General features: G+C 31.3%; 1 protein-coding gene across 5 annotated transcripts in view; it reads left to right on the plus strand.

The window, feature by feature from the left end:
• The window catches only part of LOC143073870 (uncharacterized), a 59,018-nt gene that overhangs the window by 35,443 nt on the left and 9,876 nt on the right, over positions 1 to 13,699 (plus strand). For all 5 annotated transcript variants that reach the window (XM_076249570.1, XM_076249571.1, XM_076249572.1 and 2 more), the window contains 7 exons: positions 1,205 to 1,365; positions 2,233 to 2,323; positions 3,666 to 3,730; positions 4,317 to 4,442; positions 4,975 to 5,064; positions 6,440 to 6,528; positions 6,934 to 7,012. In XM_076249570.1, coding sequence (XP_076105685.1) covers positions 1,205 to 1,365; positions 2,233 to 2,323; positions 3,666 to 3,730; positions 4,317 to 4,442; positions 4,975 to 5,064; positions 6,440 to 6,528; positions 6,934 to 7,012 — 701 coding nt within the window. The remainder of the gene's footprint in view (positions 1 to 1,204; positions 1,366 to 2,232; positions 2,324 to 3,665; positions 3,731 to 4,316; positions 4,443 to 4,974; positions 5,065 to 6,439; positions 6,529 to 6,933; positions 7,013 to 13,699) is intronic.

Genomic DNA, 13,699 nt, shown 5'->3' on the forward strand with positions numbered 1-13,699 from the left:
GGATTTCTGAAATTTGGTTTCAGGGTTTATATAAGTATGCTACACCGTTTGATGCCTTTTCAGATTCATCACTCGACAACTTCCTGTTTACCGAACACTTGTATTATTTTACACATGATAACCAAGTTGAAAATTTCCGTCACATTTTTCTCAGGAACTACAATACAAGGATTTCTGAAATGTGGTTTCAGGATTTATACAAGTCAGCTAAACCGTGTGATGCGTTTTCAGATTCATCACTCGACAACTTCCTGTTTACCGAACACTTGTATTATTTTACACATGATAACCAAGTTGAAAATTTCCGTCACATTTTTCTCAGGAACTACATAATACAAGGATTTCTGAAATTTTGTTTCAGGGTTTATATAAGTATGTTATACCGTGTGATGCTTTTTCAGATTCATCACTCAACAACTTCCTGTTTACCGAACACTTGTACTATTTTACACATGATAACCAAGTTGAAAATTTCCGTCACATTTTTCTCAGGAACTACAATACAAGGATTTCTGAAATTTGGTTTCAGGATTTATACAAGTCAGCTATACCGTGTGATGCGTTTTCAGATTCATCACTCAACAACTTCCTGTTTACCGAACACTTGCATATTTTTACACTATTAAAATTATCCACTTGTGGTGGGGATATCATCAGTGAGTGAGCAGTAGCTCACAGTTTCACTTGTTTTATTGGTGTGAAAAAGATTTGACCGAAGTGTATTTGTGAATAAAGCACTGTTACCAAATGGATTTATATGAAAAATACAAAACAATCTTATTTATTTTGTAATTTTATTGGTGTGAAAAAGATTTGACTGAAGTGTATTTGTGAATAAAGCAACCAAATGGATTTATATGAAAAATACAAACAATCTAATTAGTTTGTAATTTTATTGGAGTGTAAAAGAATTGTCCGAAGCATATTTTGAATAAAGTACCCAAGTGGATTTTTATGTAACATATAATGTAATTATAAGAAAGCATTGTTTTTCCAATGAAGTTATATATCATTTCTACAAAAGATTGATATATAAGTTCTGTTGTCTTTCTAAAACAAAATCATCCAGTAAAATTATTTACTCTACAAAAAACAATAATATATCAAAAATATCCAGCTCCAAACAACAAAATTTTATGTTTTTCTTCATCTTTTTTTCTAAAATTATTCTCTGGTAATCAGTGCTATTATTTTTTTGGTACAGTAACATTATGTAAGGCTGCCCAGGTTTGTTGTCTCTGGGGACAGCTGACAGAAGAACCATCACTATGGAGAAAATTTTGCTGTCAACAAAAATGGCGGCTTTCAAAGGCCGCAGAACACAAACAAGTCATCAGTCACATGTCACCAGAAGGAAGTATCCAGGTTTGTTTGAAATTAATTTCAGTACATGATTTTATTAGCTCACCTGGCCCGAAGGCTTTGAATGTTCCTTAGGGTATCTAGTTTATAAATTGTATCCGAAGTTTTGATCTATCAACAAACATGGTCGCCATTGCTAAAAATAGAACATAGGGGTCAAATGCAGTTTTTGGCTTATATCTCTGAAACCAAAGCATTTAGAGCAAATCTGACAGGGGTAAAATTGTTCATCAGGTCAAGATCTATTTGCCCTGAAAATTTCAGATGAATCGGACAACCCGTTGTTGGGTTGCTGCCCCAGAATTTGTAATTTTAAGGAAATTTTGCCGTTTTTGGTTATCTTGAATATTATTATAGATAGAGGTAAACTGTAAACAGCAATAATGTTCAGCAAAGTAAGATCTACAAATAAGTCAACATGACCAAAATGGTCAGTTGACCCCTTAAGGAGTTATTGCCCTTTATAGTAAATTTTTGTCAATTTTTCATAACTTTTTGTTATCTTGTACAAAAATCTTCTCCTCTGAAACTACTGAGACAAATTTAACCAAACTGGTCAACAATCATCATTAGGGTATGTTGTTTCAAAAATTACCCTGCCTGCGAACCAAGATGGCCACCATGGCTAAAAATAGTACATAAGGTAAAATGCAGTTTTTGGCTAAAATCTCAGAAACCAAAGCATTTAAAGCAAATCTGACGAGATTAATTTGTTCGTTAGGTCAAAGTGTATCTGCCCTTAAAATTTCAGACCAATCAGGCATCCCGTTGTTGTTTTGCTATAGGACAGTTTGCTTGTATAACTAAATGTAATTCTTTTGAAATAAAGTATTATTGTTGTTGTTGTACATAAGGAAATGTTTATTTCAGTGGAAGAAAGTGTTTGCTGAGAGATACAGATTGAGACAGAATTGGTTAAATGGTAGATGTACTGTTAGAACCTTTGAAGGCCATAGTCAAGGTATTTTTATTAAGTTTAATTAGCTACAGATTAATAAAATTGCCTTAGTTGAGGTATTAATATTTTATTTCATATAATGAAACTTGGCTTCTTGGAATAGTTTCTCTCAAGGTCAATTTCTGAGAATTTAAGGGCATACAATACAGTTTTGATCCTGTATTTACAGTTTGATGAAAATTTCCATATAGTCTATTTTTTACCTGATTAAATCAAATATGCAATAAAAAATATACCTTCTTGTGCTACTTTTTGAGTTAAATGAGGTCAAAATTTTGTATATTTGCTCAAAATTCGGATTTGTGGCCTTATTTTTCCTTTCGAAAGAAAGACGTAACTTTTTTGTTTTAAAAGATAAACACAAATTGTTTTTTGTTAAATAATTTGTAATTTCTGTATTCTATAAGTATTCTAAAAATTTATGCATTTTTTATTCAGAAATAACTCATATTTATCAAATGGTCATGAAGTTAGAAAAAAACATCATTTTTTGCTGTACATTTATCAAAAATAAAAAATTTGCACTATTTACAGTTTTATAAAATTTGGTCCACATAATCTACCTGGAAAATGAAACAAAATGTCATTTTAAAAAATAGGGGTCCATGCACTCGTTTTCAAATCAAATCAGTTTGAATGATAAAAACCAGTCGAAAAATGCATCTTTTCCCGATATGTCACAGTTTGACGTCGCGAAAATAACATTTTGCGTTAGCAACGTCATTACCTCCCCTGTAACTGTATCGTATGCCCTTAAGTTTGAATTAGCCACAGATACCATGGGAAATTCCTGTAATAAAAAGCTAAATCTGCATACATTTTCCTTTTAGAATGTTGATTATTTATACAGTTTGTAACAACAAGGGAATATTTCACTTTGATACACCTGAATAAAATGAACAACCATTTATTAAATTATTTACAAAACTGAAAAATGAATGACTGAATAGCATTTTATAATTAACTTGAGAATTAAGGTGATTATATGAGGTAACATGTTAATATTTTATTGGAAATCATTAATTATTTGTTTCATTTTAATATTAGTCTATTTTAAAAATTCATAAGATAAGATAAATTCAAAAACATAAAAACAGAAAGTGAATCATTATTTGTTATTATATTACAGAATAGTAATTTTGAGCCAAGGTGCTTTTTGTTTGAATGGTATCCAATCAAACAGTTGTTTTTGTCTACTGCAAAAAATCCTACCAGAAAATATAAAAAAGATAATTTTTTTGATATGTTGGTTCTTGTTGTATATAGAGGTTGTTTAATGGGAAATACATTATTATGCTCCATGATTTAAACTATAATTTTTTATATGTCCAATCTTTCATTTTAGGTATATCTTGTGTACAGTTTGACGACACTAGAATTGTGAGTGGTTCATCTGATAAGACAATCAAGGTAATTCAAGGAACAAGAATAGAATAATATTTTATTATTGTAATGGTCATCAGGTGGCTAAAGAGCTATAAATCTCCCCTACTAATCTACTTCTGTGGATTCATCATTATTCATTGGATACCAATTTTTGTGGTTTTTGTGGGTACAGGTGAACCATGAAATTAAAAGTTCAAAGAATGACAAATTTTCTAAAGGCTTGTTTGCATGCTTCAGCAAAAACCTAGAAATTAGAATTATGATACGGCTGGAGTAATTCAAATAAGAATGATATGCATTTCGATATTTTTGAGAAAAGTTATCTGAAACCTTTCTGATGTTTGTTGTCTTGTTGGGTTGTTGTCTCCTGGATTTGTACCCCATGTTTCCGTTTTTTTTCAACAATTAAGCATATTTCATTTAAAAAATATTTATGGTAGTCAAATAGAAAAAATATTTTTAATTGCTGTAGCTTTAGTTATTAAAAAGATTTTTAAATGATTATGACAGAAAAGTATCTTGAAATTAGAATTCTTAGTGAAAATGAATTGTTATCTTTGTTTTAATCCAAATTTGCTTTAGATAATTTATCTTGGATTATTTGAATCAGGTTTGGAATATTAGAACCAATGCACCATGGTCAGTTCAGACTTTGGTTGGCCACAGTGGTACGGTTAGGTGTTTACATCTGGAGGGAAAACGTTTAGTCAGTGGGTCTACAGACAAAACTATAAAAGTGAGTACCAGTAGTACAAATGTGTAATGAGCATTGACTATACAATCAATGAATGAAATCTAAGGGCTATGATTACCAGTCATATACAAATACATGTAACTAAAGTTTCAAGAGCAATATAAAAATGCCATGTCAAAATCTCTGGATTAAAGGTTGTTGATGCACAAGAATAAGTACTAGTAATGATAATTGGTTGATTCCTAATATACCAAAAATAGTGGCACTTTCTTTACACGAGGCATTGAATATTCTGAACGAAAGTGTATGCAAACTTGTACATCCTGCATAGCCAAACAGTTGCCCAACTTCAGAAAAGGTTTTACTGCAAATCTTAAAAAGACTTAAGTGACCATATTTCTATTTTGCAGTCCCCCTTTGTTGGTATAGGACATGAATTTTTTTCACTACTACTTATAATCACTGATGCCATAAAGTGAAAAAAAAAAAATTTAAAATACATATTCTTAAATTCCTTTTCTATTTATAGTCTTTTACAATTCTTATAATACATGTACTATGATCTATTTGATAGGTATGGGATTTATCTACCCAAGAAAGTTGGTCCAGCATTGCCTGTAAAGTAACCATGGTTGGACATGAAGATACTGTTAGATGTATTCAGGTATGGTTATTGAGATTTAACAGATTTAGACCTACAATGTATATGATGTAAACTTTTTATCCCCCACCTTCGATAGTAGAGGGGCATTATGTTTTCTGTTCTGGGCATCCATTCGTCAGTTCTTCCATCCGTCCACATGTATGTCTGTTATTTAGTCCGACCATTCGTTCGTCTGTCCTTCTTCAGGTTAAAGTTTTTGGCCAAAGTAGTTTTTGATGAAGTTGAAGTCAAATCAACTTGAAACTTAGTACACATGTCCCTATGATATGATCTTTTTAATTTGCATGCCAAATTAGATTTGTGACCCCAATTTTAACGGTCCACTGAACATAGAAAATGAGAGTACTAGTGGGGCGACCATGTAATATGAACACATTCTTGTTAGAAATATAATGATTTGGCTATTAGAATCTATGGTAAATTTGAGTAAATTATATTCTATAAAAAATGTCAAACTTGAAAAATACTTCAAGAATCTGCAAACCAAATGACTTTTTTTCCTTTTGAATATATATGTTTACAGTTGTCTCTTGTCTTAAAATCAAAATTTACAGATCGTGTGCACTTTTTGGTAGTTAAAAAGACAGGTGGATCAAACAAACCAGCTATATTTTTTGGTTTCCATGCTGGAAATTTTAAGTTCATGAATTGAGTACAAAGTAATACAAATTAGAGATTTTATTTAACTCTTTATTTAATAAAGAGATATCTACATAAAAAAATAATACTGGTAGTACTTGACATACAATGATAAAATACATTCAACAACTAGGGATTTCAGCACATTGACATTTTGATCCGTAAAAAGTAAAAAGTTGCAAAATTAGGGAGAAAGGATTTTTAATCAAGCACTGAAATCAAAACCACTGTCTATAATGAAATACATGATTTGAATCAAACATGATGAAATTAACAAGTACAATCAATGTATGATCTAATCATCAGGATGTGCAAAAGCTTGTTTTATATTGTGCAAATTATAGTTGTTTACCCTTGATTGGTATCATTTTCGCTTTTCTTGAGTTGAACTTGGTTGACTAAAAATGAGTAAGACCTCTTTTTGGCCTCAAAATATAGCAGTTTTGCAAAATTGTTTAAATGAAAACTTTTAGATATTTATTGGACAGTAAACAGTAAAATACTTCTGCTTTATAAATATGTGCTGTTTTTGACAATACAATGCACATGTTTCAGGTACTAGAATCATTAAGTCATGCTAAATTACTGAAATCTTCTAAATTTTAGCATATTAGTTAATTTTTAGACCTACTCTTTTTATCCCTATTTGATTTCAAGATAACAAGAGTAGACTGTATGTTTGAACTGATTTACAAAATACATGTTATTGATTTAACTATTTTACTTTTATTTGCAGGTTGATGATGATAAAGTAATCAGTGGATCTTATGATTTCACTATCAAATTGTGGGATTTGAAGACAGGCAGTTGTAGAAACACTTTAAGGTATAAGAACAAAAAAATATATTGTTATATAACAATTTCCTTATTTTTAATTTTTTTTAAAGTACAAAAAGAGGGAAAAATAAGTTCCTAAACAATGATCATTATACTCAAAACAGTGTTGATCTTTGTAACTCTAATTGTTAGGAAAAAAATTCAGGCACATTTCCTTACTTTTTTTGTCACTATATAAGCCAAGTATTGTCAAGTGGTATTTATATGAGTTACTTTTTGAACAATTTGATGGAGTGAAAAATTTTTAGAATAATGTTGGATAGGATAATTTCTGGAAAAGGGAAAATACATTTATGCAACTCCTTTTTACATTTCATTACCAAGGATTTCTATTAAAAATTGGGAAAGGGTGAATATATACTTTTACCTTATTCCTAATTCTATTTTTTTCAGAGGGCATCAAGCAGCTGTTTTATGTATACAATTTAACGAGACAAAGATTGTATCAGGGTCATGTGACAAAACAATCAAGGTAACAATAGTTCAATTAATTATAAGGCCATTTCATTGAATAAATGACGGTAGGAAAGGAAAATATGTTTTGGTACTTGGGTCATGCACCAGTTATGTTTGCATGTCTATTTGATATATTCAAATTGTGGGGGGATTTTGGGTAACACTGAGAGTCTTACTCTCCCATGTCTTTTTTGATGAAGTACCAATAAGAAATCTCTCATTTACCACAGATCTTTTCTTACACTGAGAGTCTTACTCTCCCATGTCTTTTTTGATGAAGTACCAATAAGAAATCTCCCATTTACCACAGATCTTTTCTTACACTGAGAGTCTTACTCTCCCATGTCTTTTTTGATGAAGTACCAATAAGAAATCTCCCATTTACCACAGATCTTTTCTTACACTGAGAGTCTTACTCTCCCATGTCTTTTTTGATGAAGTACCAATAAGAAATCTCCCATTTACCACAGATCTTTTCTTACACTGAGAGTCTTACTCTCCCATGTCTTTTTTGATGAAGTACCAATAAGAAATCTCCCATTTACCACAGATCTTTTCTTACACTGAGAGTCTTACTCTCCCATGTCTTTTTTGATGAAGTACCAATAAGAAATCTCTCATTTACCACAGATCTTTTCTTACACTGAGAGTCTTACTCTCCCATGTCTTTTTTGATGAAGTACCAATAAGAAATCTCCCATTTACCACAGATCTTTTCTTACACTGAGAGTCTTACTCTCCCATGTCTTTTTTGATGAAGTACCAATAAGAAATCTCTCATTTACCACAGATCTTTTCTAACACTGTAGCCTAATTCTGTAAAATTGTGTATACATTAAATACAAGACTTTTACTGTATAATAGAATGATGGTGGAGAAAAACCAGAAGGTTTTAGTCAAGTGAATTCTTAATTATGAACCATGATAACGAAAGAAAGAACAACAATTTTTTTTTATGGGTTATCAACAGTAATGATGTACCATGCAACTAAGAGCAATTTATTTCCTTTTAAGACTTCAGAAAATATTTTAACTTATAATAAAGCATAACGTTTTTAAAGTGCTTCCACTGTGCATATTAACTTTCAATGTTAGTGGCAAAGTTGTTGGTTGCAGCTTTTACATTAATGCTAGCAAGACAATTATTTGTTTGGCTTGCTTGCTTTGTTTGAGTAAATGTTTGCTCAACCATTGTAATTAAGATTAACATTTGCAACCAACAGAGGGGTGGAGTTTCAGCCTGTGTATAGTATACACTGGATGTGATGGGACACTGAATGACATCGAAAATTACTACCAAAACAATACACAATCTTTGTAATGAATCAGAGGGAAAGTCCCTTCACATATTTGACTTTTAGCATATTAGAACGAATTCAGTAAAACAAATATATGGAGAATATTAGTCTGATTATAAATAAATACACATGTTTGAAAGTGCTAAATACTAAAAATATTTTGAAAATAAAATTAACAAGAAATTAAAGTGAATTCGTGGTACAACTTATTGATGCGAGAATTGATGATAGAACAGACTGGACACCAAAGGATATCTTCAACAGTTTTAATAAGTGCATAAAATAATTAAAATGAAGCACAGGTTATAATCAAAATTCTTGACTATAATTGCATGTCTTATTTCAATTTGTATTTTTCCAGATTGGTAAAAATGATCAGCCTTTGCCCTCTTCATTTCCAACTTTTATTTCGCTTTAACAATAAACTTTTTGAATTCAATTTTGCTTGAATGATATACAGACATAACTTGCTTGCAAATGAATTTCATGTTAACAAAACATCGTTAATATCGAACTCGTTCCGTTTATAAAAGTCGGGAAAAAAGGGGGGTTAAAGTGTCTTTTAAACAATAGGAAATTCCGAATGCAATGATTCAGTTGTGACTTTGTATACATTTAGAGCAAGGTAGTGCCGTACAAGATTGGTAGGTTGAAAATGATATGGAGTTTGACCTCCAGTGTCCAGTTTGGAGGTCCGGCTTTACTGTACACATGCATTCACGTTCTGATTTGCTAAAAATGTTCATGTATAAAAAATAAATCAGTTTGAAGGTTTACAAGCAAAAAATTATCCAATGAAATTGCGTAATATTCAATTACAATGGACATAATAAGTAATAGGGATAAACTGGGTAGGGGGAAAATGACAGATATTCCAAGTTCATTATTTTAACATTTTTATACGACCGCAAAAATTGAAAATTGGTCGTATATTGGTATCACGTTGGCGTCGTCGTCGTCGTCCGAAGATATTGGTTTTCGCACTCTAACTTTAGTAAAAGTAAATAGAAATCTATGAAATTTAAAAACAAGGTTTATGACCATAAAAGAAGGTGGGGTTTATTTGGGGTGTTTTGGTCCACACAGTTTAGGAATTAGGGGCCAAAAAGGGTCCAAATAAGCATTTTCTTGGTTTTCGCACAATAACTTTAGTATAAGTAAACAGAAATTTATGAAATTTTAACATAAGGTCTATGACCACAAAAGGAAGGTTGGGATTGATATTGGGAGTTTTAGTTCCAACAGTTTAGGAATTAGGGGCCAAAAACAGGTCCCAAATAAGCATTTTTCTTGGTTTTTGCACAATAACTTTAGTATAAGTTAATAGAAATCTATGAAATTTTAACACAAGGTTTATGACCACAAAAGGAAGGTTTGGATTGATTTTGGGAGTTTTGGTCCCAAAGAATTAGGGGCCAAAAGAGTCCAAAATTAAACTTTGTTTGATTTCATCAAAAAATTAATTATTGGGGTTCTTTGATATGCTAAATCTAACCGTGTATTCAGATTCTTAATTTTTTGTCCTGTTTTCAAATTGGTCTACATTAAGGTCCAAAGGGTCCATAATTAAACTTAGCTTGATTTTAACAAAAATTGAATTCTTGGGGTTCTTTGATATGCTGAATCTAAACATGTACTTAGATTTTTGATTATGGGCCCAGTTTTCAAGTTGGTCCAAATCGGGTTCCAAAATTATTATTTTAAGTATTTTGCAATAGCAAGAAATTTTCAATTGCACAGTATTGCGCAATAGCAAGAAATCTTCAATTGCACAGTATTGTGCAATAGTAAGAAATTTTCAATTGCACAGTATTGCCCAATAGCAAGAAATCTTCAATTGCACAGTATTGTGCAATAGCAAGAAATCTTCAATTGCACAGTATGGCAATAGCAAAAATATCTAATTGCACAATATTGCTCAATAGGAAGAAATTTTCAATTTCACAGTTTTGTGCAATAGCAAGAAATATTCAATTGCACAGTATTGTCCCGTTTTCAAATTGGTCACATAAAGGTCCAAAGGGTCAAAAATTAAACTTTGTTTGATTTCAACAAAAATTTAGATTTTTATACGACCGCAAAAATTGAAATTTTTTTTGTCGTATATTGGTATCACGTTGGCGTCGTCGTCTGCGTTGTCGTCGTCGTCCGAATACTTTTAGTTTTCCCACTCCTACTTTAGTATAAGTGAATAGAAATCTATGAAATTTTAACACAAGGTTTATGACCACTAAAGGAAGGTTGGGATTGATTTTGGGAGTTTTGGTCCCAACATTTTAGTAATTAGGGGCCAAAAAGGGCCCAAATAAGCATTTTCTTGGTTTTCGCACTATAACTTTAGTTTAAGTAAATAGAAATCTATGAAATTTTGACACAAGGTTTATGACCACAAAAGGAAGGTTGGGATTGATTTTGGGAGTTTTAGTTCAAACAGTTTTGGAATAAGGGGCCAAAAAAGGGCCCTAATAAGCATTATTCTTGGTTTTCGCACAATAACTTTAGTATAAGTAAATAGAAATCAATGAAATTTAAACACAAGGTTTATGACCACAAAAGGAAGGTTGGGATGTATTTTGGGAGTTGAGGTCTGAACAGTTTAGGAATTAGGGGCCAAAAAGGGACCCAAGTAAGCATTATTCTTGGTTTTCGCACCATAACTTTAGTATAAGTAAATAGAAATCTATGAAATTTAAACACAAGGTTTATGACCATAAAAGGAAGGTTGGGTTTGATTTTCGGAGTTTTGGTCCCAACAGTTTAGGAATAAGGGGCCCAAAGGTTCCAAAATTGAACTTTGTTTGATTTCATCAAAAATTGAATAATTGGGGTTCTTTGATATGCCTAATCTAACTGTGTATGTACATTCTTAATTTTTTGTCCCGTTTTCAAATTGGTCTACATTAAGGTCCAAAGGGTCCAAAATTAAACTTAACAAAAATTGAATCCTTGGGGTTCTTTGATATGCTGAATCTAAAAATGTACTTAGATTTTTGGTTATTGGCCCAGTTTTCAAGTTGGTCCAAATCGGGTTCCAAAATTAAACTTTGTTTGATTTCATCAAAAATTGAATAATTGGGGTTCTTTGATATGCCAAATCTAACTGTGTATGTAGATTCTTAATTTTTAGTCCGGTTTTCAAATTGGTCTACATTAAAGTCCAAAGGGTCCAAAATTAAACTAAGTTTGATTTTAACAAAAATTGAATTCTTGGGCTTTTTTGATATGCTGAATCTAAACATGTACTTAGATTTTTGATTATGGGCCCAGTTTTCAAGTTGGTTCAAATCAGGATCCAAAATTATTATATTAAGTATTGTGCAATAGCAAGAAATTTTCAATTGCACAGTATTCAGCAATAGCAAGAAATCTTCAATTGCACAGTATTGTGCAATAGCAAGAAATTTTCAATTGCACAGTATTGCGCAATAGCAAGAAATCTTCAATTGCACAGTGTTGTGCAATAGCAAATATTTTCAACTGCACAGTATTGCGCAATAGCAAGAAATATCTCATTGCACAATATTGTGCAATAGCAAGAAATATTCAATTGATTGGAGTTATCTTTCTTTGTCCAGAATAGTAGTTGAATCAACTTAAATCATTGTTTTATACAATATACAATGTATATATTCACTTTTACTACCAACTGATAAATTAAAACAAACAATCTTTACCATTCAGTGATAACAAACACCTTTTGTTACATTTTAATATTTTATGATGTATTTAAATGAGTAGTTATTGTTGCAAACTCCATTAGAAATTTGAATTGAGATCAGTTTTGGAAAAAGGGAAAGGGGGATGTGAAAAAAAAGGGGGGGGGTAAATTTTTCTCATTTCAGATTTCATAAATAAAGAAAATTTCTTCAACATTTTTTTGAGAGGATTAATATTCAACAGCATAGTGAATTGCTCAAAGGCAAAAAAAATATTTTAAGCTCATAAGACCACATTCATTCTGTGTCTGAAACCTATGCTGTGTAAACTATTTAATAACAATCCAAATTTAGCGCTGAATCCAGCTTGAATGTTGTGTCCATACTTGCCCCAACCGTTCAGGGTTCAACCTCTGCGGTCGTATAAAGTTGCGCCCTGCGGAGCATCTGGTTAATATTTGGGCCCGGTTATCAAATTGGTCCACATTGAGGTCTAAAGGGTCTAAAATTGAACATTATTTGATTTCATCAAAAATTGAATTCTTGGGGTTCTATGATATGCTGAATCTAACCATGTATTTAGATTTTGAATATTGGACCATAATAGGTAAATGTCCAATTTAAAATTTTTAAGTTTTTAAGTTTAAGTTCTTAGACCACATTCATTCTGTGTCAGAAACCTATGTTTTGTCAACTATTTAATCACAATCCAAATTCAGAGCTGTATCAAGCTTAAATGTTGTGTCCATACTTGCCCCAACTGTTCAGGGTTTGACCTCTGCGGTTGTATAAAGCTGCGCCCTGTGGAGTATCTGGTTGCAATTACGAATAATTATTTGTTAACCAAAATTTTTGCTACAATTTAAAAAAAAACTTCCTGTATTGGTAAAGTTTTCAGATCTTTCTTTTATATTTCAGGCTATAGAAAGGGTGGAAATCAAAAGCTTACTTAACAATTGACCTTATACAGAAATTTCGCCCTTTTAAAACATTTATTGTTCCACAACTAATAAATGAATATAAAGTAAAGGTCTACAGGTTCACATGAGCCGTGGTATAGCAAACATCGAATTCCCTCACTTATTGTAATCACACACATCATATTTTATTTTATACTGCAGCTAGTTGTGTTTATTTCCTAAATATAGTATCATAAATGTATTTCGTATAATGTCAATTTCACCAGGGAACACTTTCTCCACAATCAGGGGTTCATTAAGGGATGAAAATAAGTTTGGCAATTGTGGTACTATTTAAAAAGCTATCGATGTATTTGTTTGAGTTGCAGATTAGGTCAATGTCATAGAAATATAAACTTTTTTGTACTCGGCGCAAAACTGTGGAAGGGCTCAGCCTCATACAAAAAAATTATATTTTTCTTTCATTACCTAATATTTACAGGTAAGGAAACATGTGAGAATGATATTTGTCATGTGATGTTTTAAAATTTAGTGTCCTTAACCTCAAACATAGCTTGATAACGTCCAATAATAATAATAATATAATAATAATTCTTTATTTAAAGAGGGTTACACAGTTAGCTGTAAAGCTAATCTTCCCTGAGGCCCTCATGAAATACAATGAAATATAACAAACAATTACAAAATATCAAACAGACACACATACATGAATAATGAAATAAAAAACTGTTATGTAATATACAATTTTGAAAACAGGTAAAAGTTACAAATTCATATATGACATGTATAGTATTGGCATCAACAATATCATAAGTTTGAGTAAGTGTGT

Source organism: Mytilus galloprovincialis, chromosome 1 (genome assembly GCF_965363235.1).
Source record: "Mytilus galloprovincialis chromosome 1, xbMytGall1.hap1.1, whole genome shotgun sequence".
Classification (NCBI taxonomy): domain Eukaryota; kingdom Metazoa; phylum Mollusca; class Bivalvia; order Mytilida; family Mytilidae; genus Mytilus; species Mytilus galloprovincialis.